The sequence below is a fragment of the Pogona vitticeps genome, chromosome 2, assembly GCF_051106095.1.
Source record: "Pogona vitticeps strain Pit_001003342236 chromosome 2, PviZW2.1, whole genome shotgun sequence".
Lineage (NCBI taxonomy): Eukaryota > Metazoa > Chordata > Lepidosauria > Squamata > Agamidae > Pogona > Pogona vitticeps.
The window spans coordinates 286,399,524-286,424,323 of record NC_135784.1 but is presented as its reverse complement, the minus strand read 5'-3'; the positions used below and the strand labels follow the sequence as shown (position 1 = coordinate 286,424,323).

Sequence of the window (24,800 nt, the reverse complement as noted above, 5' to 3'; positions counted from 1 at the left end):
CCTTCACTACTTTATCACCTTCACTTTCCTTCTGTAATAGAATTCTTTCATATTTTATAAATTCCCTTCATTTATTGTTGGTTTTTTACCCAAGTCTTTGTCCATTGTTCTAATTTTCCATACTCTATTTTGGATCTTAAATTGCATTTCTTGGCCTGCTTGCTTCTTACTGATTGACATGAAATAGGAAAAACCAATTGTTAATATCATGTCAACTCCAGGAGAAGTCTGGCTGGATAGCTCAGTGTTGGGTTTTTTTAACTCCCCACTGTGCCTCCTTGACAGTGGCTGGACTTGATGAACCATAGGGTCCTTGCAGCTTTGCAGTTCTAAGATGAAGGAGAAATGATTCTGCACCTTTAAAAAAAACACCCAAGCTGTCTGAGGTGCAGTACTTATCTAACTAATTATCCTTCATGATACTAGCACATCAAAAGGGGAAAATGGTGGTCAAAATACTAAGTTCAACTGTATGGACTGTTACAAGTTTCCCTCCTACTCTTCCTTCTAAAGTTGAAATCTAATTAATAGATTGATAGCTAGTACAGTAATAATGTGCAAATAATGAATATAATGAATTCTGGAAAATATATACTTTGCTAATGAAAATACTATTCCAGCAATATATGCAACACTATGGACTAGTGTAAGACTAATTTGAGTTCTTACTGTACTTCAGGCCTGTTATAATAACAAAACTACTATCGCTGGGAACAAACTGCCATTTACAGAGTACAGAAATTCACAGGAAATATGAATGGACAGATGAAGAAACTTTTAGACCAAAAGTATTAGATTAAACAGACTCACCTCCCCTCATTAACCTTTACTTTGTTTCCGCGACATATGAAGTTCTCAACGTAGCCTGCACTGCAGTTGATCTTCGGCCAATCTGGGTCACATATTGCCAGAAAGTGAGGTCTCAGTCTACCTATAGAGTACTTGGCAATGTCTGTCAGAGACTGGCTGACAGCTGCTCCAAAAATGAATGTCCCAATCGCTTTGTAAATGGCTGCAATATAGTTGTTTCGCACAAATGAATTGGAGTGCAAACGGTTGTAATACACAGATAGCGCCTCTCCAATAATAATCTAGAACAAAACAAAAACAGAACAAAATTGTAAAAGAAAATAATTTTGTACCTTCAGAGTATGAAGCCAATAAAAAACATTTCTCAAGCAGTGTTTCTGTATGTTTGTAGATTCAGGTTTGAATTAGCCACATGAAAGAGTTAATAACGGTTCAATTACGGAGCAAATTATTTCTGGAAACTTAATGGATGTCTGATCCAAATGACTGAGCCAAAAGTCACTGGTGAAAACAGGAACTTCTGTTCTTTCCTTATTTGATTACAAGGTGAAGGTTTACATGAATGAGATGCACAGGCACTGGGAACTCTTCACCTCTCTTCCCAGAGAGAACAACATTTCCCACAATCTTTTATAAAAGGCCTAGTGGTAGCACTCTCAGCACATTTCATTCTTCGTCAAGTTTCCACTCATTCTTAGCCTTCTGCTCAAAAGAAATAATTTCTTTGCCAAGAACGTGATCACTCTGGAAATTCAGGAACCATGTTAAAGAACCAGGCAGGAATGTTCTTGCCAGAGATGTTAAAGGCCAAGTTTTAAATATGGGAACCTCCCATACTTCAGCAAAATGGAATCTTTTAAAAGAACAGATTTCCTCCAGGACACAAAGCTTTACAGAAACAATAGTCAAAGCCTCAGGAGTGGAAAGGTGGTACAGTACTACAAGAAAATACTGCTTTGTAAGCCTGAAGTTCAGGATTGCTTTTTTGCCTAAACAGTGATACACAATCTTCATACCGCAATAGACTGAGGGCAAGTGTGGATGGGCAAAAGTTCAATCTCAAAGGAACACAGCTCATCTCAAAGGAGATCTGGCTTACTGGGATTGTTGTCTGCACTGTACTATAGAAACCGTGTATTTGAAAAATGGCTTTCTTTTATATCCTTGGAAAGAAATCCACTTTCTTGCTACAGCTTCACCATTAGTTTTTTTTTTAAAAAAAACAGCTACTTTTAAGATCTAATTAAAGGCTTTTGGTTGGTAGTCTCTGATATGGAAATAAACTCTCCATAGGAAGTACTATACCGTTAAACTCTGCTTCGCTAGAGCAAACCCTTCAACAAAAAGACCCTCTCAGGAACACCAAGGAAAAGCACGGGGAAAAGGCACAGATCAGACCAGATCAGGGTTTATACTGAAAATTAGCAAAGCACCGGTGCAGAATAAGGTGATTTTATAAGACCTTTTTGCTTCATCCGGACAAGCACTAAACTGAGTGCTTCCACTTCTGTTGTCAGCAAACTTTATTCAAAACAGTAGCTAAGGATAAGAAATGGACTAAAAATGGCACAAGATCAGTTTAGAGCAATGCAAAGTTGAAAAGATTTTTCATTAGTACAGATTGCCAACCATGGCCAAATGTTACTACTTATAATGAACACAACCTGACAATAATTTCTACCAATTTTCTTCACCATTCACAAGTCACCAAGATGCAACATAGGACATAGGAGCAATTCATTCAGTAATTCCAGAGGTGCTGTTCTGACAATCTGCCCTCTTGCTTGTTTAAGGACTGCAAGTCAACTGTCCTACACCTCAAACACAGAGGTAGCCAGAACACTTACAATAGTACACTGACTGGGTTGAAAAAAAATTGAAAATACATTGACTCCCCCTTCTTTCCAATACTGCATTTCTCTTTATTAGCCTCAGAACATAAAAACCCAGAGTCAACACTTTAGAAAGTTAGCCCAAAGCACAAGACACAGAGCTTTGGAAAACTGTTTCTTTCACCTACCATCGCATGTCCAGTTTTGTTATAGAAAGAACCGAAAGCATGTGTGCATTATTATACTTTCTGAGAAGCTTGCATTTGGGTGTTGAATTCTAAGCTCTCCACCTTGCAAGGCTTTTTTTACTGTTTCTCTTTCAATAAACCTCTCTTTCCAATTTGCACATTTACTTTGCATACAGGTGGGCTCTCTCCAATTCATCTTTTATTTCAGGAACAAGGCTGGAACCTTGCCAGAAGAAAAGAACCTTAAAACAACTGCAGTGAGAAGGAAATTCTCACTTCAATTAACATTAAGCCCCTGGAATGTTCAAAGTCTCAGCAACACCTCATGGCATTAGAAGTAATTAAAAACAAGACTGGGTTGTGTACTTCTCCTCCCTCCTCAGCCTGGATTGTGCACAAGATATTTGATCTCAGAGCAATGACTGACTTGAGACTGACTACTTCCTATGTCGTTATTTGGCTCACATCAGCCAAGGAGGCAGAATTCTTGGTGGTTTAAGTGTTTCCTAGAGACATGTGATACAGTATAAGACATTTCCAAAATTTCATAGGTTGTGCCTCCTCTTAGAAAGCAGGTATCACTCAGATAATGAAATCCCCAGATTTCACATAGCCAGTTAAGTTGTTCTTATCCTTCAGATGAAAGATGGGTGTTGCCTGATTACTGCCTTGTGAGTATCAGGGCAGACACCTAATTGTTAGCATCATAGATGGCATATTATTTCCTAGCTAGACAAACTCTTTAATGCAATGCAATTCAGTAGATTTGGGAAGAGTATTAGGTTCAATCTCAGTCCTTCCCAGAAGTATGGTCAGTCACCTGTACCTGCTTCAAATTCATGAGGATCCTTCAGAGTGCAGACTTCTTTCTAAACCTACTAACCTTTGGCCCACATATCAGTGCTGACAGAACCTGTAAAAGTTATGTTTTTAGACTACAACTGTCTGCATCTCTCAGTTATAATGGCCAACGGTCCATGACAGCTAAGGGGTCTGGGAGTTGTAGTCTAAGACAGTAACTTTTCCAAGTTCTGCCTATCAGCCAGGAGCAACCTTGTGAAGTTAAGAAACCTAGAGTCATAGAGGAAGACTCACATGCCTTACTTGTCCGTGCTGTTTGCTAAAAGGACGTGCGAGAATATTGGTACACTTCTTGACATAAACTGCACTAGCAGCATCTTTGTTAAGGGAAAGGGGAGTGCTAATCAAATATCTGAAACTTCTAAAGTAATTAGAATGTTCCTGTCAGATCCACCAGCACTAAAGGAGGTGCATCTGGATGCTAACAAACTGAACTGATGCCATTCTTTCGGTAGTCATGGCATTCGTTCATTCGTTTAGTCGTTTAGTCGTGTCCGACTCTTTGTGACCCCATGGACCAGAGCACGCCAGGCCCTCCTGTCTTCCACTGCTTCCCGTAAATGTGTCAATTTCATGTTGGTTGCTTCGCAGACACTGTCCAACCATCTCATCCTGTTGTCCCCTTCTCCTCTTGCCATCACACTTTCCTAACATCAAGGTCTTTTCCAAGGAGTCTTCTCTTCTCATGAAATGGCCAAGGTATTAGAGCCTCAGCTTCAGGATCGGTCCTTCCAGTGAGCACTCAGGCTTGATTTCCTTTAGAATTGATAGGTTTGTACTCCTTGCAGTCCAGGGGACTCTCAAGAGCCTCCTCCAGCACCACAATTCAAAGGCATCAATTCTTTGGCGGTCTGCTTTCTTTATGGTCCAGCTCTCATTTCCATACATCATGACAGGAAAGACCATAGCTTTGACTATTCAGACTTTTGTTGGCAAGGTGATCTCTGCTTTTTAAGATGCTGTCTAGGTTTGTCATCGCTTTCCTCCCAGGAAGCAGGTGTCTTTTAATTTCGTGGCTGCTGTCTCCATCTGCAGTGATCATGGAGCCCAAGAAAGTAAAATCTGTCACTGCCTCCATATCTTCCCCTTCAATTTCCCAGAAGGTGATGGGACCAGTGGCCATGATCTTAGTTTTTTTGATGTTGCGTTTCAGGTCATTTTTTGCACTCTCCTCTTTCACTCTCATTACAAGGTTCTTTAATTCCTCCTCACTTTCTGTCATCAGAGTGGTATCATCTACATATCGGAGATTGTTGATATTTCTTCCAGCAATCTTAATTCCGGTTTGGGATTCCTGCAGTCCAGCCTTTCGCATGATATATTCTGCATATAAGTTAAATAAGCCGAGGGACAATATACAGCCTTGTCATACTCCTTTCCCAATTTTGAACCAATCAGTTGTTCCATATCCAGTTCTAACTGTTGCTTCCTGTCCCACATATAGGTTTCTCAGGAGATAGACAAGGTGGTCAGGCACTCCCATTTCTTTAAGGACTTGCCATAGTTTGCTGTGGTCCACACAGTCAAAGGCTTTTGCATAGTCAATGAAGCAGAAGTAGATGTTTTTCTTGGAATTCTCTGGCTTTCTCTATAATCCAGCGCATGTTTGCAATTTGGTCTCTAGTTCCTCTGCCCCTTCGGAATCCAGCTTGTACTTCTGGGAGTTCTTGGTCCACATACTGCTGAAGCCTACCTTGTAGGATTTTGAGCATAACCTTGCTAGCGTGGGAAATGGATTGCTGCCTTGTCGTGGCGAAGGGGCTTGAATAACTCAGAGAAGCTATGGGCTATGCCGTGCAGGGACACCCAAGACAGACAGGACATAGTGGAGAGTTCCGACTAAACGTAATCCACCAGGAGTAGGAAATGGCAATGCCACTCCAGTATCTTTGCCAAGAACGCCCCATGATCTTTGCCAAGAACGTCCCATGATCAGAAACAAAAGTCATGGCATTAGACATAATTAAATATTTGGATTTTGTTTTGCCTAAGAATGGTAAGCTAAGTTATGCCACATATACACATTAATACACTAATTGTGTGTGGGATGCTGCACACTTTGCATACTGATAAAGGTAATCAGAGATGCAAATTTGGTTTCTGCCATATCTTTCCCTCAGTGACTGCGAGTAATCTTTTTAAATGGATCGTTAAGCATCACTGCTTTGACTGTGTCTTTAGTACTGCTTGGTGTTTCCCATTTCTAAGAGGGGTATTTTTTGTTTCTTTTTAATATTTTTATACGTAGTGTTTTTAGCTTTAAATTGTCGTCGTTTAGTCGTGTCCGACTCTTCGTAACCCCATGGACCAGAGCACGGCAGGCCCTCCTATCTTCCACTGCCTCCCATATAGGCTTCTCAGGAGATAGATAAGGTGGTCAGGCACTCCCATTTCTTTAAGGGCTTGCCAAAGTTTGTTGTGGTCCACACAGTCAAAGGCTTTTGCATAGTCAATGAAGCAGAAGTAGATATTTTTCTGGAACTCTCTGGCTTTCTCCATAATCCAGCACATGTTAGCAATTTGGTCTCTAGTTCCTCTGCCCCTTCAAAATCCAACTTGCACCTCCGGGGGTTCTCGGTCCCCATACTGCTGAAGCCTACCTTGGAGGATTTTGAGCATAACTTTGCTAGCGTGTGAAATGAGTGCAATTGTATGGTAATTGGAGCATTCTTTGGCACTGCCCTTCTTTGGGATTGGGATGTAGACTGATCTTTTCCAGTCCTCTGGCCACTCTTCAGTTTTCCAAGCTTGCTGACATATTGAGTGTAGCATCTTAGCAGCGTCAGCTTTTAAGATTTTAAACAGTTCAACTGGAATGCCATCACCTCCACTGGCCTTGTTGTTAGTCATGCTTTCTAAGGCCCACTTATTTATTTATTTATTTATTTTATTTACAATATTTTTCAGCCGCACCATTGCCACTTGACTTCACTCTCCAGGATGTCTGGATCAAGGTCAGCAACCACACTATCTTGGTTGTCCGGGACATCCAAATCTTTCTGGCATAATTCCTCTGTGTATTCTTGCCACCTCTTCTTGATGTCTTCTGCTTCTGTTAGGTCCCTACCATTTTTGTCCTTTATCATGTCAATCTTTGCACAAAAGGTTCCTTTAATATCTCCAATTTTCTTGAACAGATCTTTGGTTTTTCCCTTTCTATTATTTTCCTCTATTTCTTTGCACTGTTCATTTAAGAAGGCCCTCTTGTCTCTCCTTACTATTCTTTGGAAGCCCGCATTCCATTTTCTGTAACTTTCCATATCTCCCCTGCATTTTGTTTCCCTTCTCTTCTCTGCTCTTTGTAAGGCCTCGTTGGACAGCCACTTTGCTGTCTTGCATTTCCTTTTCTTTGGGATGTTTTTTGTTGCTAGCCCCTTTACAATGTTTTGAGCCTCCATCCAGAAATAAAGAAATAAAGCCTTGCACCATCTGTGCTTGTACAGGGCTTTGTGTAGCTGAAAAGTAAAGAAAAATGTCAGGGTGGATTCTATTTGGAAGGGCTGGATATTTTCCTTGATCACAGGCTGGGAAACTGGGGTATGCTCCTGAATTCATCCTTACCATGGGAACTCTATAATTCTATACAGAAAAAGATACTCCATAGCCAGGCAGGAGGAGATGGTCAAAAGGCCTGAGCATTTTCAGTAGGATGCTGACCTGGTGACAGTTTCATGTCTTTAAGGCTAGGTGACTGTTACAGGTTCTGTCACGGTGTTTCACTTGCTTCCCAAATACCCTAAAGACTTAGAACTTCTCTCCTTGTCCATCTTTTGAAAGCACTACAATTTTGTTTCATTACGACTGAATTTTAAGAGCTATGGTACAAGCAGGCAGTAGGGACTGATCTTCAGTTGCTCTGTTTAGGTTCTAAGGAAACTGAATATTGTGTAAGTCTATACACATGAGTGTTTAATTAGCATTCACTACTGTGAGATTTTTTTTTTAGAATGAAGCATGTTATGCATGCATAAAAAGCACTAAGAAACACTGCATTGCAAACTTTAAGATGCAACTTCTTTTTTGTTTAACATAAAGCAGTTGTTTCCTTATCCATAAAAGAAAACAAAAGGCTCGATCCTGAAAGAGCATGATTTTAATTGTTCTGTGTTGCCTTCTCCAAGGTCTTGTGGTTTTCTTCTTCGAGATCAGCAAAAATGTTCTCCATTGATACCATGTTTTCTCCACCACTAAACAAGGCATGACAACCTCCAAAATGCAACGAAATGAAAGAAAATGAGGTGCAAACTTACAACAATTACATCGAAGGGAACAATAATGCCTGCTAATAATTCATATGGAATGGTGTCTTCTTTATAAGGGTACTGGATGGATTCGTCATTACAGAACAGTCCTCGTTTGAAGGGAGTATGCCTCGCAGTCAGAATTGCAAAAGGCAAGCCAGCTAGCAAAAAGAATGAGATAATTATATTACACAGGATGTTTTCATAAAGCTTTATCCCCAGCATTTTCCATCCAGAGCAGTAAGCAAGAGCATGAAGAAGACATGCAGAAAGTTGGACTGTTTTAGTTTCTTTTACAGACATGCTGATTCAATATATGCTTTAGCCTTTGAGCTCAGTAAGATATGCAGAAGGAAACAGAGAGAGCTTTTCAGGATTTCTGTCCACCCACACAAGAATACTACAAAAATGGTATTAAGTTCTCATGGCAACTCCAGCGGGTTCTCTGCGTCCTACCCCTCAGCAAATCAGATTTGCACATTCTTCCATAACCAATGCCATACTCTGAGACAGATATCTGAGATCTGTGAAATGGAACAGTAAGTCCGCTAAAGCAGGAAGCAAGAGGAGACAATGCAAAGGAACAGGGAAAAACTTGGTCACTGTGTCGACTGTAAATTGCTTCTCCATTATTGCTGACAGTTCTACCATTCATTTCCTTCCATGTGAAAACAAACTGACTGTAACAACCAAAGCAATGGATGAGCCATCAGTGAAAATTAAGAAAGGCAGGATTTCAAAGCCTAAACAAGCATATATATTAACAATATCTATTGAGACTGGCACTCAAGACAATTTAGTGATGGCCGGGGAATCTATGCAGGTAATCAGATTTAAGTTTAAATCCAAACAACAATCCAGAAGGCTATTATTCTCATGTAAATTAGGAATAAAACAGAAGCATCTCTTATAGGTAAGGTTGATTTTTCCCCCAAAATCCTTAGTGTTACAACTCTGGGTTACTCTGAGTTTCATCCTTGCATCTGGAATTTGATGAAGTGATAGATCAGAAACATTCCTCCATCAGCCCCAACTACAAAAATGACCTCAGAGAAAGTATTGTTCACCATGAAGCTGGCAGGCAAAACCACAAACAGTGGCGTACATCTAAGCTTGCAACCTATTTCTAGCAAACAAGGTAGCTGTGAATGTTAATGTGGCTGTACGGAGAAGTCTCAAATCCATATTTAAGAGCTTTTATTAGGCTAATCAAAAGGGCAAAAAGCATAAATGTTTTTGAGAATCTCACATTTCTTAATCCAACAAAATGTTACAAGAAACAGGAAGACTGCAGAGGAAGCCAGTCCTGATATTAAACTCATGGTGTCTGCATTGCCTCAATGCCGAGTTTAAATGGAGGGAGGAGGAAGTATAGACATTAAAACAAGACTCTACCATGTGATAGAGCATTTTTAGGCTCACCTCACCTGACTTGCTGGAGACTTATTTAAACGCCTGCAGAGCAGTCCTTTCCCATTTCTATTTAAGACTGAAACCATGAAGGATAGCATTATTTTCTGAGTTCCTCCCTTCCTTTCTCCCTCCCGTTGTTCTAGAAAAACCGACATCATGTCTAATTAAGAGTTCTAGATATTTCAAAAGTCTGCATACATTTATACTGTATAGCAAGTATTACACTGACAGGGATTTGGGAGCCTTTTTCTAAAAGCATTATTGTAATGTCATACAGATGAAGTGATTTCCAAAACTGAAAATATGGTAAGCAAGGAACAGATCACAGTGTAAAACTAGGATTAAAGAAAAGAGAAGAGAAGAGAAGAGAAGAGAAGAGAAGAGAAGAGGAAGGAAGGAAGGAAGGAAGGAAGGAAGGAAGGAAGGAAGGAAGGAAGGAAGGAAGGAAGGAAGGAAGGAAGGAAGGAAGGAAGGAAGAAAGATTCATAGCAGAAGACAGGCAACAAATACAGTGGTGCCTCACACAATGAGTGCCTCACACAACGATAAATTCACACAACAATGGCTTTTTCTGAAAAATTTGCCGCCTCACACAACGATGTTTCCTATGGGGAATTTTCGCACAACAATGTCTCTTTTCACTCATTTAAAAGTGTCTTAAACTGTTTGAAACCTGTTTTAAATGCTTGCAATTGTTAGCCCACCTCCTGAAACCTATGCAAACTTAATTTGGTGTTGTTCTGAGTCTTCGTTAATTTTTGAATTTTTTTATTCTCCATTGAAAGCCATTGGACGGACCATTCAAACAGTTTAAGACACTTTTACAGGAGCGAAAAGGGACTTTGCAAACCCATTCAAATGCATTGAGTCGGCTTCAATGCATTTCAATTGGGGAACCACGTTTCCCTCAACGATGTTTCCTATGCCGATTTTCACTTAAGGATGGCAATCCATTCCAACTGGAACGGATTAACCGGTTTTCAATGCATTCCTATGGGAAATGGTGTTTCACAGAACGATGTTTTCACAGAACGTTTTTTTTTAACCAATTAACATCGTTGTGCGAGGCACCACTGTACTTTGAAAAACCATGTAGACAGAGGAATGTCAGTTAACTTGTAAATACCAGAAAAGTTGTACTGTGAATCCAAAACACAGACCTTCACTAATGATCCTGAACAGGTTGTTTCCACAAGTCTCAGGAAACCTAACAGGCATATCAAAGTTGCCTATTTGTCAACCATGCGACTAACCCAATTATTAAATGTTATAATACACATATCAAAGTTGTGTGTTAGTTTAAACATAGCCAGAAATCTGATGCTATTCCATAATTGACTGAAGTAGGATCAGCCACAATGAAACTCTTTGTTGTAAAACTCCAAGGTGGATCATGCTGGACCAAAAATATATAGGCATTAGTAGATGTCTCCAACAGGCAACTGGAGGGAGAGGTACCTATTCAAAGTAAAGGCTTCAAAAGACTTCAATGAAACAGTAAAAATGTAGAGTTTGACATATACTAATCAGCAGCTGAACCTCATCTTGTACATCACCACCAAGGCCGTGGACACCCAAGGGTTACCAACCAAAGGCATTTTCACTTATATTAACATTATTAGCAAAACACCATTGAGAGATTTCAAAACCATACAACACTTCTGAAGATCAGGAGTATGTTTTGACAAGTTTTTTAAAAAGAACCCACAAAGATTCTCTGGCAGCCAACTCCATGTTACGCGCCAGACTCTGCAAAATCCAAGGAATTGTTAACTACATCTCATTAACATAAACATTGACTCTGAGTATTAACATGAAAGAGGTTCACAGTGCAAGAATCCCTGCTCCTTTTGCTGTTTATCTTACATGCTTTTATCTTTTTTAGAACAAGAGAATGTGAGACCAACCTAATTTCTCTTCCGTTTCTCAAGTTTCTCAGACCTAATTCATTCTGAGTTTTTTACCTCAGATTTTAACACTACTTCCATACTTTCTATCTCTTCCTCACAACTTCTGAACTGTATCCACCATATGGTGAGACGCTAGGACAAGTTGAAGACAGCAAGAAAAGAGGAGGACCAAACGCTACAGCGTTGAGTTTGCAAAAGCTCAGCAGGCTTGTTAATGACAGGATATTCTGGAAGTCACTCATTCAAAGGGTTGTCAGTGGTTAGAGGCAACTTGATGGACTAGAACAACAATAAATAAAGCCATTATGCCAGGCATTCCCCCGGGAAGGAAGGGCAGTACAAATTGGGCAAATAAGGTGAGGTATTACAGAGCCAGACACATCACATAATTATGACATTACACATTGGGTTAATATCAAGAAGAAAGAGCAGTAGTAATTTTGTGTTTAGTTTTGCTTTAATACATATCTCTGAATGCGGCAGCAACAAATAAATAATGGCTGGGAAATATGTGGCCTCCTAGATTTCCAGGCCCAAAGGATCTGAAATGCCAAAGGGCCCCCAAGCAAAATAAGGTGAGACTGGACTAAGTAAGACACACAATGATATGACATCACACACAATGCTATTATATCATGTGATGTGTTAGATTAAACCAAATATTGAGCCTTGTGGCGCAGTGGTTAAACTGCTATATTGCAGCCAAAACCGTGCTCACGACCTGGGGTTCAATCCCAGGTAGCGGCTTAAGGTTGACTCAGCCTTCTATCCTTCCGAGGTCGGTAAAATGAGTACCCAGCTCGCTGGGGGGGGGGCAATGTGTAGCCTGCATAATTAACTTGTAAACCGCCCAGAGAGTGCTTGAAGCACTATGGGGCGGTATATAAGTAGCACACTATATCATGAGGGAAAGAGAATAAATAGTGTCGGTATTGTGTGTAGTTCTGTAGTAAAAATGCACAGCACCTTGTCACTGTGAACTTCTGACAATGAAAACTACTCTTCAGATTCTCAAATGCTGCTGTGATGAAGATTGCATGCACACTTCAGAAAACCTTGGAAACACTTTTCTATGGCGTATGAGAAGTCTCTTCCATTCTGTAAAGACACCACCTATTCTGATTCTTTAAGTCAAGGGAGAAAACCAGGGAACTCAGCAAAGTACACCTTGCTAATAGCTCAGTGGATTGGGTACCTAACTGTGAAGCCAGAGGTCGGGATTTCAATTCTCCATTGTGCCTCCTGGGAGAAGAGCTAGCCTGTCACCCTAGGCAAGGTGCACTAATCCAGAATGCCAACAGAAGAAGGGAACGGTAAACCACCTCTGAGCATTCTATATCTAAAAAACCCTGCCATGGGTAGCCATACTTCAGAATCAATCTGACAGCCTGTAGTTATATGCACAGTTCAAAAGTACCACTTGCCATCCATATAAATCCCACTTCATCCATTACTTTTTGAAGGGCAGGCAAGGGGGAACAGGAAAATGTTGATCCCGCCCCCAAGTTTTCCCAAGGATTATTCGAGCAATTTTGTAAAGAACTGGACTATAAAATATTTTATTATCTTTTATTGTTTCATAATATTTTGTTACTATATCTGCTATTTGTGTGTGTGTGTTCTGTGCCATCAAGCTGGAAACAACTTGTAGTGACATTAATTGGGTTTTCAAGGTAACTGAGATAATTAAGGAGTGGTTTTGCCAGTTCTATCCACTCCAGTGAGTTTCCATGGCCAAGTGGGGTTTCGAACCCTATTCTCCAGATTTCTAGTATGTCACTCTATCCACTACATTAAACTAGGAATATTTGCTCTTTACTCTACCCCAAACAATTTCTAAGCATATTTAGGACCTGATGTTTGAAAATAATTTAAAATATTACAAAATACAGAAATAGGCAAAGCTCAGCTTTTCCATGTTCATTTCTCATACATTTACACCTGTCTGTTCTGCCTTTCCAAAAGAAGGTTTAGACTTTAACGATCCCAAGTAGTGGAATCCAGTTTTGAATTCTGTTTTTTCCTCTGTGCTCAGCAAAATCTCCTAGCCATAAGTACTGTAATGGTTTTCATCTGTAAGCATTTTGTAGGGAAGAATTCGTTAAAACATGTAGAAACAGCAAGGCAGAATAGTTCAGAAATAATACTAGGATATTTAATGCTTGCATTAAGAACTGTAGCACCAGTCTCTTGGAAACTCATGATCTGTTTAGTCTTTAATGTTTTGAATATTCTTTATTTTCAGCAAAAGACTGCAATGTACCCTGTTTGTACAAGTTCTTTTGAAGACCTGGCTGATCAAATTGGTAACTGGATTAGTTTGGCAAATATATTTAAAGCACAAGGCTTCAGTTTGTTTGCATTAGCTCTGACTTCTTAATTAAGAAATGTTTTGACAGGAAATGTTAATAGATTTTTTTAACCACATTTGCATTCCTCTTTGCTCAAGGCAGTGTTTCAGTCTTCCAAATAATCCTATCATGTAGGTTAGGCAAAATCACTGCAACCTACCCAAAAATAATCAAGTGTGGCCAACAGGGTTTGAACCTAGGTGTGCTATATTCCAACTCAGCAGTAATGACTTCAGTGTAACTGGTTATCTAAGAATTTCAACACTGCTACCTTAGTATGTATTTGTAGACTTGCTTTCAGATCATTTGTACAGCTCTTTTAATGGGCAAAAACACAAAGCTAAAACCAATTTTTAGTCTCAGCTAAAAAAGACCCACTGAATCAATGGAATTTATATTAATCAATGTTGACTCATCATATCCAGTTCATTAAACTGACACCAATCTGAATAGCATTAACAATTGGATGTGTAACGTACACATGATCTGAAAGCAAGTCCTGAAATGTATGTCAAAGCAATGATATTTTTAAAAAAAAAAAACCAGCATAAGAGATTATTCGCCCATTCACACCTAGGTCTGGTACTCTGCCTTACATTTAACTGGGAGTGACAACAACTTCAAGCCGTTTGATCTATCTGATTGTACAGTACATGTGTTTGGGACCTCATATTTATTGAATTCACACTATACATTCACAGTGGAATTGTCATATCTTCAATATATACCTGAAGTGTAACGGATTAAAGCAGTCTTAATCATAGGTGGTAGCATAAATATACAATTCCCAGTTTTACTTTTTACTTTTGGCAAGGGGCAATACACCTATATATTGAGAGAAATCACAATAGGGCTGAATAGAAAATCTGAATAGGAATTTTGCCGAGTTAACACCATTCTATGGATTGGATGACTTTGGCTGCCACAAAGCCCAGTCAAGAAGTATATAAAACCCAGGAAGTAAAAAAAAAAACCTTTCAGGTGACAGACATGCTACTCAAGTGCAATTGCTTCCACTGTTTACACAAAACCTGCTTTTATGAAAACAAACCCTCCTTGCACACACTGCAATATTTATACCCTGCCATACCCATGAGACAGGTTCTAAAATGCACTGCACAAATCCCTCAGGAAAAGGTTGTACACAGGAGGTTTTTACCATACATAGATATGTTACTGTTTATTAGAGACTGGACACACATGATGGTTCATAAATTAATATAGTCTCTTGAATGACAGGTGTATTTATTATCGTATGCAGAGGAAAGGGAATTACACTTTAAAATCATTATCATCATCATTTTAGAACTCTAGAGCTGGAAGAGACCCTATAATCATGTCTGGTGAGTGGGACCCAGCACTTTCACACAACCTGAAAATGCATGTGCCATTAGCAGCCCAGGCCTTTGGAATATGTGGAAAAGATCAACAGTGCCCATGGGTCAACTTATAGCACTGTTAAGCCTGACTGTTTTATGCACCACCACCTTTGTTTCCCTGTTTCAATAGGTTCTACAAGAAAAACAGGGCCAAAGTTTGAGCTGGTGAAATATTATGCCCCCCTCCCTCCAGGACAAGATGCATAGAGTGCTATCAGCCATATTCATTCTATTCTTCCTTGGTTGCCATTTCTTCCGACTCACAACACTCTAAGCCTGAACTTCAAACATTTTTTAGAGGGGTTCCTCTCGGAAACTAGCAAGGATTTCCACACAGAAGTGGAGGAACTGTGAGGATCAAACACAAGACTATTCTTCTGTCACATGATTAAAAACAGGTGTTGTTTGTAGTTGTCATAAATATTTATGTGTGCACTATGTAGAAGTGAGAGGCACAAGGGTAAATACAGTACAAGACTATTTATTCTGGTTTATACGGCAACCATTCTACTGTACCTCAACCTTTCTATTCTATGCCAACTTGTCTACATTTTCCTGTTTTACAAAAGTATAATAAATTCTTCAAATCACAGACACAGGGCAAAAATCTGAGGAACTGAAGGACAGTGACCTTAGTAGAACTCCTACATGGCTCCTTCCTCCCCATGCAAGCTTCTGAGATCTCATCTGATGTTGCTGTTTGGCTCAGCAATTGGCGCTGGGCTTGACTTGCCAGCGGAAGGGATTGTCGGCAAGTCCTAGCATCCAACTCAGAGCCAAACTAGATACACTGATAATTGCATGTAAACAGTCGACATGCATCAATGTTTGAAAATGTAAAGTGTCATGGTGGTGGCAGGAAGGAGGACAGGATTTGGACTGTGCCATCATAAGAGGTTAACACTTTTCCTCTTCCATAATCCCCATGAAAGTCACACACACACACACACACACACACACACCCCCCACACACACACCACACCACACCTGCTATTCATACCTAGAAGAGAAGCTCCCTTTGAATGCAATGCAGGAAAATGAGCAAGAACAAAAGCATGAAAAGCAGCCACACTTAATCATCAGATTCTTCAAGTGCATCTGAAGAAGTGGGCTTTGGTTCATGAAAGCTTATGCCAAATACAACTTCTTAGTCCTAGAATTACCAGAAGATTCTTTGTTGGTTTTGCTTTTGCTGCAACAAACTAGCACAGCTACCTCCTCAATAATCAATAGGGTGGGGACTCTTTTATAAAAACAAATTTAAATACCCCAATGATGAAAAAGTCATTGTGTAGACTCTGCTTCTGTTAGGTAACTTGTTATTTCAGTAACAGTCTGTTTGCCTTACGTTATGTATTCACACACACAATTGTGTACCTCAGAGCTTGAATGGTAAAGGTTGGCTCAGGAAAACTGAGGGTGTCTACTTTTCCACATTTAACCGGCCTAGTCAAGACAACATCATCAGGTTTTACTGGCTCACAGCACGCAATTGAATGCTCTGTATTAAACAAATACCTTCAGCTGCTCAAACACTTAATTAAAATGGCGAAGTGACTTCTTTCAGATTGTACTAGAGTCAAAAAAGGAGCAGCCTGAGGGAAATATCACTGAGTCACACACTGCCTTTTTCTTTGTGAAGACTTTTTTTCTCCTTCATGTTGCAGAGTTTTCAATATTTGGTTCAATTCCTCTAGCTGCACAGCAGATGTAGAGATTCACAGAACAGAATAGTTTCAGGTTCCACAGATAGTATCTTAAAAACCAGAGACATCACCTCCTTGACAAAAGTCTGCATAGTCAAAGCTATGGTTTTTCCAGTAGTGATGTATGGAAGTGAGAGCTGGATCATAAAGAAAGCTGACCACCGAAGAATTGATGCCTTTGAATTGTGGTGCTGGAGGAGGCTCTTGAGAATCCCCTAGAGTGCAAGGAGAACAAACCTATCAATTCTAAAGGAAATCAGCCCTGAGTGCTCACTGGAAGGACAGATTCTGAAGCTGACGCTCCAGTACTTTGGCCATCTCATAAGAAGACTCCCTGGAAAAGACCCTGATGTTGGGAAAGAGTGAAGGCAAGAGGAGAAGGGGACGACAGAGGATGAGATGGTTGGACAGTGTCATTGAAGCTACCAATATGAAATTGACACATTTACGGGAGGCAGTGGAAGATAGGAGGGCCTGGCATGCTCTGGTCCATGGGGTCACAAAGAGTCGGGGATGACTAAACGACTAAACAACAACAACAAAGTTCCACAGATTAGTCTATCCCCTTTTCTCATCAACTGGCACTTCAATTCTCAATAAGTCACTCAGACATTATTGATAGAAAGAATAAAAGCATTTCATCTGCTTATAGTGAACAGATAACAGGAAACTGAGAACAAACATGACAGCTTGCAGCAACAGACTCCTGACTGCCAACAGACAAGGAAAAAGGCTCTGAGCAGAGAGGTGGAGCTCTCTTTGAAATCAGAGGCAGGGAAAGAACAATTGGTTACTGCTAGATAGATTGCTAGTCACCCTGGCCTAGAAAGGTCCCTCCCAACTAAACCTGCTTAAGGCAACATGTAAGCTTTTCGTTTTCATTTTGATTAACCAATGCTTGTCATGTCTTGGTTTATGAAACTGTTTGGTTTCCACTAACCACAGTCAATATTAACCACAGTTTAGAGTCTCAATGACATGCTAAACCATAGATAATCCGAATTTGAGTTCCCAAATATATAAACTATAATTTTAAGCTGTTCATTACTTCTGTTATATATCTGCTCAGGTCTCAGCTTCTAAAGTCTGGTCTTGTTTCTGCAGTGTTATAGTCTCTTAAGACAAAACTATGATTATAACAACAAACCACAGCACAAACCAAATGTGCTTCAAACTGTAGTTTCAGACCAGTTTCTCAACCTCAAACCAGTGGCTACCTAGGCTTTTTAATTTCCTTTATCAACTCATTCAATAAATGACCATTGTATTTGCCAAATGACATTTCACCTTTGAACTCAATCACTAGTGGAAGTCCCACATCCAAACCCTAATTTGAAACATGGAAATCCAATAGCATTTTACTAAAAATGCCATCAATCATGTGATTCACATCAAAGAAACCTCTATTTGTGGGCAGACTCTGGTTCAAACTTTCAAATCACAGTTTCACTAAATGAAATTATGTTTAGTTGTTAGTTTTCAGGACAACCCTATTGCATATTAACAATTTAATGCAACTGTAAAGCACAAAGTAATTCAATATGATCCAGACAGGCTGCTGGATGATCTTCGTGAGGTACAATAATGCACCAACTAGATCCTAGGGCCTGCAAGTACTTTGCTAATAGCTCCTACAAATAGTAGCTGAGGTGATTAAAGCTATTTCACAAATATACCAGTTCAAACCAGAGACAGGGAGAATCATAAGACTGAAAGCTTCCAAATGATAAACTTTTTTGAGCATTCAAAACTATCATAAAGAGCAAGTCATATAAGAAATCTTCTTCCCAACGTTTTGTTTTAAGTGCATTCCTATGGGAAATTTTGCCTCGACTTACAAATGTTTCGACATATGAATACGGATTAAGTTCGTAAGTTGAGGTACCACTGTAATACATTGTATGCACGAAATAGGTGGCAAGATAATCTTTTTCTCTTTATTCAAGTGAACAGTAATAACTGGTTGAATTTAATAGAACTACGCCTGTGCTGTGCTGGAGCTAAATGTTTACCTTGGGCTAGATTATTTCCGTACTTTGGGGACAATCAGGAGGAGGGTGCTCAAAATCTAATCCAAAATCAACAGCTGCAATCCTGACCTGTCAACCACTCCACTACAGTTTCAAATGAGAGTGCGTCAAACATAACCCTGATAATTGTCATGGAAAAAACGTGTCCAGCTATTGCATCTCCCATATGCTTTATTTGTTGCTTTTGCACATACTTGCTGGCTATGTCTCAACAATAAAATGAGTTTAGGTAAACACAGTAACAGTCATATCAAACCTCATTACCTAAACTATTTATTGTTCCATCATGAGTTAATGTAACCAACTCTTTTTCCTATAGGAATTTATTTATTATTTATTTATTAGATTTCTATCCTGCCCATCTAGACCAAAGGTCTACTCTTTGTAGCATTCTTCTCCTTATGCCTAAATGCTACCAGAAAACCTATTCTGAAGAAGAGTCTATGACATATATGTTTTATGACTAAGAAAAAAAAATTCATTAGAAGTCATCAACTGAATAACAGCACAATCCTTTACATGTCTAATCAATGTATTGCCTGCTTAGTCCAATAGAACTTGAACTCATGTCAATGGGCAGATAACTGTAGCCTTAAAAGCAAACACAAGATTTTGCAACTATGATGAGCCTTTTCCCACTATGTACTATTTCCATTATTCATTCCCAGTTCTTTATATGCATATCTATTTTAATACAGCTGACAAGTTCAGTTTAAATTCATGCTCTCCAGTTTATTTTCCAACAAATACAAAATTATCAGCTAGACATTTCAAAAGAATGATTGGCAAGAAAGCAGTTTTATTTTAGACAAACAATTATTTCAATAAATTTTGTAGAATCTTATGATGCTGGATTCATGCAAATATTTTGCCAACCAAATACATTAAGCAATGTCTCCCCCCCCCTCCAAGACTTGGGCAAATCGTGAGTTCTCAGAACACAGCTAAGATCTTCCCCACACAGCTGCCTATATATTTAGCTACTTACAGAGCAAATGGGCAGAGTGAAGCCCACTGTGTAGAGGACAGTGGATGTGACGGTACTGTCATGGAACGGGTACTTGATGCTGTCATCATTACAGAAAAAGCCCCTCTGATACGGCTTTATTTTTGCCAAGTTTAGAACAGCAAGGGGTAAGCCAGCTGTTGGGGGAAGGGAAAAAAAGATACACAGAGTTACATACGTAATTATATGTATATTTTATCAAGCATGGAAGAAACTACTGAGCAACATGCAAAACTCAAGAGTTTCCCCAACACAGGGGAGAGAATTCAGTATCATGCAATGCATACAAGTTGCCTGGACCACAAAGCCCCATGAAATGGTTGCTAGCAATCAGGCGTGTCAACAACAGCAGATATTAGAATGCTGCAGAGTTCAGACCCCTTGGAACCCAGAGGGATGCCTTCCACATGAGGTAAGCTATGAAATAAACTATTTAGATGCTTTTTAAATTTTGGGCTGATCACATGGGAATTAGCATAAGGAAAGGGCAAGAATCTGATACTCAAATAGAATGCAAGTCAAAACTGGAATGGCTGTGGGGAATGCATGAACTTTTTTTAATGAGGTTTCAAAAGCCCCATTTCTTTTGTTTAAAACATCCTTTCCTATTCTGGTGCTCCCCAGAGGTGTTGAGCTACAACTCCCATGATCCCCAACCAGCACAGCTAGTGCTGAGATGGGTTGGACACTGCAGTCTCACACATCCAGAGGGCATCAGATTGGGGAAAGAGGACTCAGAGAGAGAGGTGACACCTGGGGTAATGGCCATTTAACATAGTTGAAAGGCAGAAGAACAATTTATCTTGCCAGGTAAGTGAAAACCTGTTTCTCAAACCAACGTGGAAACATCACTAGTGAAAGAAGCAAGGGTTTGAGATGAACTCAAAGGTTATTTAGGATTTGTGTGATACTTGGAACCCATTATAGCTAAAAATTACAGTATTGCCATGACTGCTTTTTTTCTCTTTTGTTTTCTCAATAATGTTGAGTCCCAATCCTCCAACCAAGTTGGTCGGAGAAGAAAATTTCTTTGCAGCTGTTATTACACTTCAACTGCAGTTTGAGAGATTGAATGTACTTTTAAATCTCCATAAACTGAAACAAGATTTCTTTTGAACCCCTGGATTCTCTACTTCACATCTAAGGGTTGTATCCCCCACTGGGCTTCCATTCATGCAACAGAAGATGCTAGGGGAGCAGTGGCTGCTACTACTGTAGATACAGTGCATGTTATAAACTTGGACACAAAGAAATATTTCATATTGAAATAAACACACCAAGTACGTTTTCCCTTCATAATTTTGGTATACCAATATTACCACATCTGCAGAGAGGAAGATATTTATTCCGTAGTCAAAATGCCTACAAGTCTTGTGTTTGGGTGTTCTTGGCATTTGTAAGCATTTGACTTGGCTTGTCTAAGAGAGCTCTCTACTTTGCAGGCATCTTGCTACAGCACCTCCTTTCAATCAATCTCTGGAGCTTTCTAGCATCATGCATGGGTTATGGATAGTGAGAGAGTAAAGAGGGTTATCCTACCCCTAAATCCGCCTTACACCCATATGTTTTACCACAATCACTCGACAGGAGTTGTACAACTTCTTTGCATACCCATCTCTTTATGAGGAATCACAATTACAAAGATAGTCTCTCCTCCCTTATTACAACATGGCATTTGTTCATAGAAGCAGTGGAGTTTCAATACTGAGGTGCAAGCAGAGAAAGACCCCATACAATTTTGTATACATTTTCGTATTGTCTTTGTGATATTTTTACATCCGGATTATGCAAACATCTATACCTCTCTTCTGCTGACACACTTAAGGCAGTTTGAGCTTTATAGTAATGGGTTATAAACTGAGTGACGTGGTACCAAAGGGAAGGAAATTAAGAGGAAAATAGAAAACTGGTAAATTCAGCAATCAACTTATGAAAATCAAATTGCAACCAGCTATGTAATTAAATTGCAAACATGTAATGTGACAGATTCTAATGTCCACCCCCCCAAAAAAATGGAATGTACACTCTATACACTCATTTTGAACCTACTTATTAGTATCTATGGATGCATGAAACCCATGATCCACGTTATCTATAAGACAAAATAATGTCTTGAATTCCAAATTCTATAATTGGAATTAACCTCACAGAATGATACTTTCCTATCTCTCTTAGCAGCTCCATCCCTGCATCACCAACAAAAAGATGTCTTGGGGGCCCCAATAGAACAGCATGTATGTGGTGTAGAAAGTTAGCAGTGCAAATCTAGGAAAACCTGAGGGTCACTTGTATTGAAATTATGAATGAGGCAAAAACTACAACTGAAAACAAAAGTTGATTGCTGTAGAATCTGAAGACAAAAAAGCAGGGAGAATATAGTGTCAAAGCGCAAGCTGTGAGAATTAAACAAACAAGGCGTGAACGCATAGCTCACGGTGAAGTTCTTCAAAACCAGACTTGAAGAATGGAAAGTCAAGAAGATAGAAAACAAAACACAAACCTCAAAACATAAACATATGGAGTTAGCCTATGTCAAGACTCTGGAATGTTATCACCTAATTTTAAATTATCTAGCAGTTTACTTAGTGTTATGTATGCAAGGCCAAAAAAAGGGGGGGAAAACTTTTTTTAATGCCCAGTACTCTCCCATTTTAGAATACAAATGATTTCAATTCTCTATTAATAAATTATAACCAACTGCTGTAGCAACTGCATAGTAAGTAATTCAGAACAGAATGGCCTTCTATACCACTAAAAACATAGTTCGCAGTTACTTTAATTATAGCTATAACTACATGGAAATACAAGAACTGGCAGCATGATCCAAAAAACTAGTTCAGCTTAGACTTAACACTATAGGCACTGAACTTTTCGGCAGATTTACAAGCTGAATTTAGGCATGTTTGGTCAAAAGTTAATTCCACAGAGCAGAAAGATGCTTAGTCTCATGCAAACATAATGTCTGCAGGCTTAATCCCATTAATTCCTACAAGGCCACTCTTTTGGGTTACATGCAGTGTTCTATTTTAATAAGCATTATTCTGGGACTGTGGGGAAGCAGAGTACTGTATATTGAGCTTGCTCTTCGACTGACATGCATATAAAGACAAACTACAATGGGTGTATCCAGAAGATGAAGTGGTTGTGCAAGAGGTAGACTTGCCCTCTCATTATGCACTACTTTCACTATGCCCATTGCTTCAAAGATGCCTCACATTTTAAGCCCTACCTAACTAACAATTTTTGGTTCAATTATATCCATACTCTTTGCCAAGTTACCACCGTCCTGGTGACACTGACCTGTTTTCATAAATTTTCCTCTGACCATTGAAGCCTTCTTCTGTGGATACAGAAGGAATAGGCAATCAAGTATAAGGATACCTGTTTTCCTTACCACCGTGTTAACAGTAATCTATAAAATGCATAGCTTCTCACATGCAAATCAAAAAATAAAAGATGCCAATGTAACAGCAAGCACAAATTAGACCTTTGTCTAAGGGAAAGACTACATATTTTCAAGTCGGGGGGAAACACAGTGTTATGTTTTAGCTCTTTATCTTTCCTTGCTTCTTATTTTATTCAGAAAAAAGGATAACCAGTATTTTGTCTATTTTATTCCATTCTACTCAAGCAGCAGCCCTTTGTTCTTGCATCTCCATCTCACCCTCACATTTTATAAAAGTGAACCAAGACCATTATCAACCACAAAGTTTTTATCAGAAGAAAAGAGTTATAATAATAATAATAATAATAATAATAATAATAATAATAATAATATATTGTCATTTTAAGTATATACACAGTATACCCATACAACGAAATTCACAGACACCCAGAGACCAGACACATGCACACACATAAAATTCCCCAAACACTCCCCACCCACTAAAAGTCCCCCCCTAAAAATACAAACATCTACACTGCAGGCCAAGTAACACAGTCCAACTAATTATTCACTACTGGTGGTCTTTAAGCTCATTATTAATTGCAATTATAGCTCTGGGATAAAAACTATTCAGAAAAGTGTGGTCCGAGTCTTAATAGTTATACTACATGAGGAATCCTGTGTAAAACGTTGTTGTTGTTGTTGTTGTTGTTGTTGTTGTTGTTGTTGTTGTTGTATTTATTTGTTTATTTGTTTATTTGTTTATTTGTTTATTTGTTTATTTGTTTATTTGTTTATTTGGTTTATATACTGCGCATCTGGCAGCCAGGGCCACTCTGGGCAGCTTACAACAGATAACCAAATAATAAAATAACAAAATCATACAGTATCAATACAATTGGGGCATAAATCAAATATCATAAAGTACAATGAAAGCAAATACAATACAATAAATTACAATTAAAAATATAAAATATATACACATGACATGAATAATTTACTAGTTGAATTTACTTCCAGAGGACTTGGTAATGATCACTAGCTTAGATGGCTTTTTAAAAAAGTGTCTCTAGACCCACAGATGAAACCCTATTAACAATGATAAGAAGAGAGACACTCGAATACAGTAGTAGTATGCCTCTAAGATACATTCCATCTGCATTAGCTAGGTACTACTGGAAACCCAGTACTTCACAACGGGAAAACAACACTGAAAAGAATTGGGGTGTGTGTGTCAAGCTATAATCCTAACAGTTTTCTCTCTGGGATTTAAACTGGCACAAAATACGTCCCAGTATAAATCCTAATTTAGACATTGGTGAGATCTGAACTGGCAGTCATTGACTAAAAAAGCTATATTGAGGTTACCATGTAAGCCTCACTGAAAATGCTAACCCAGGGGGCAATTACTATGAAAGGAAACAGCAGCAGCCACTGCCATTGTCCATCCAAAACTAACCTCTCCCAAACAGGTGTCTTCCAGATGTGCTAAACTACAACTCCCATCACCGCCACCCAGCATAACTGAATGGTGGGAACTGTAGTCCAATGAACCTGGGAGGCACCAGGTTAGAATAATATTAATCAGTAGACAGACTGCAAGCCTAAAGGAGTAGAAAGCAGATTCATATGGGATTGGGTGTTCAAAAACAAAAAAATCAATAAAATGCAATATTAAAACAATACTA

At 39.1% G+C, this 24,800-nt stretch overlaps 1 protein-coding gene across 2 annotated transcripts in view; it reads right to left on the bottom strand.

Annotated features, from left to right (window-relative positions):
• The window catches only part of PLPP1 (phospholipid phosphatase 1), a 93,657-nt gene that overhangs the window by 51,844 nt on the left and 17,013 nt on the right, over positions 1 to 24,800 (bottom strand). Inside the window, exons 2-3 of one of the 2 annotated variants that reach the window (XM_020805553.3) lie at positions 19,710 to 19,864; positions 811 to 1,091 (exon numbers count right to left, since the gene is read on the bottom strand). In XM_020805553.3, the coding sequence (XP_020661212.1) occupies positions 811 to 1,091; positions 19,710 to 19,864 (436 nt within the window). Of the gene's footprint in view, positions 1 to 810; positions 1,092 to 7,941; positions 8,094 to 19,709; positions 19,865 to 24,800 lie in introns of both variants that reach the window. The other variant, XM_020805554.3, reaches the window with a different exon arrangement.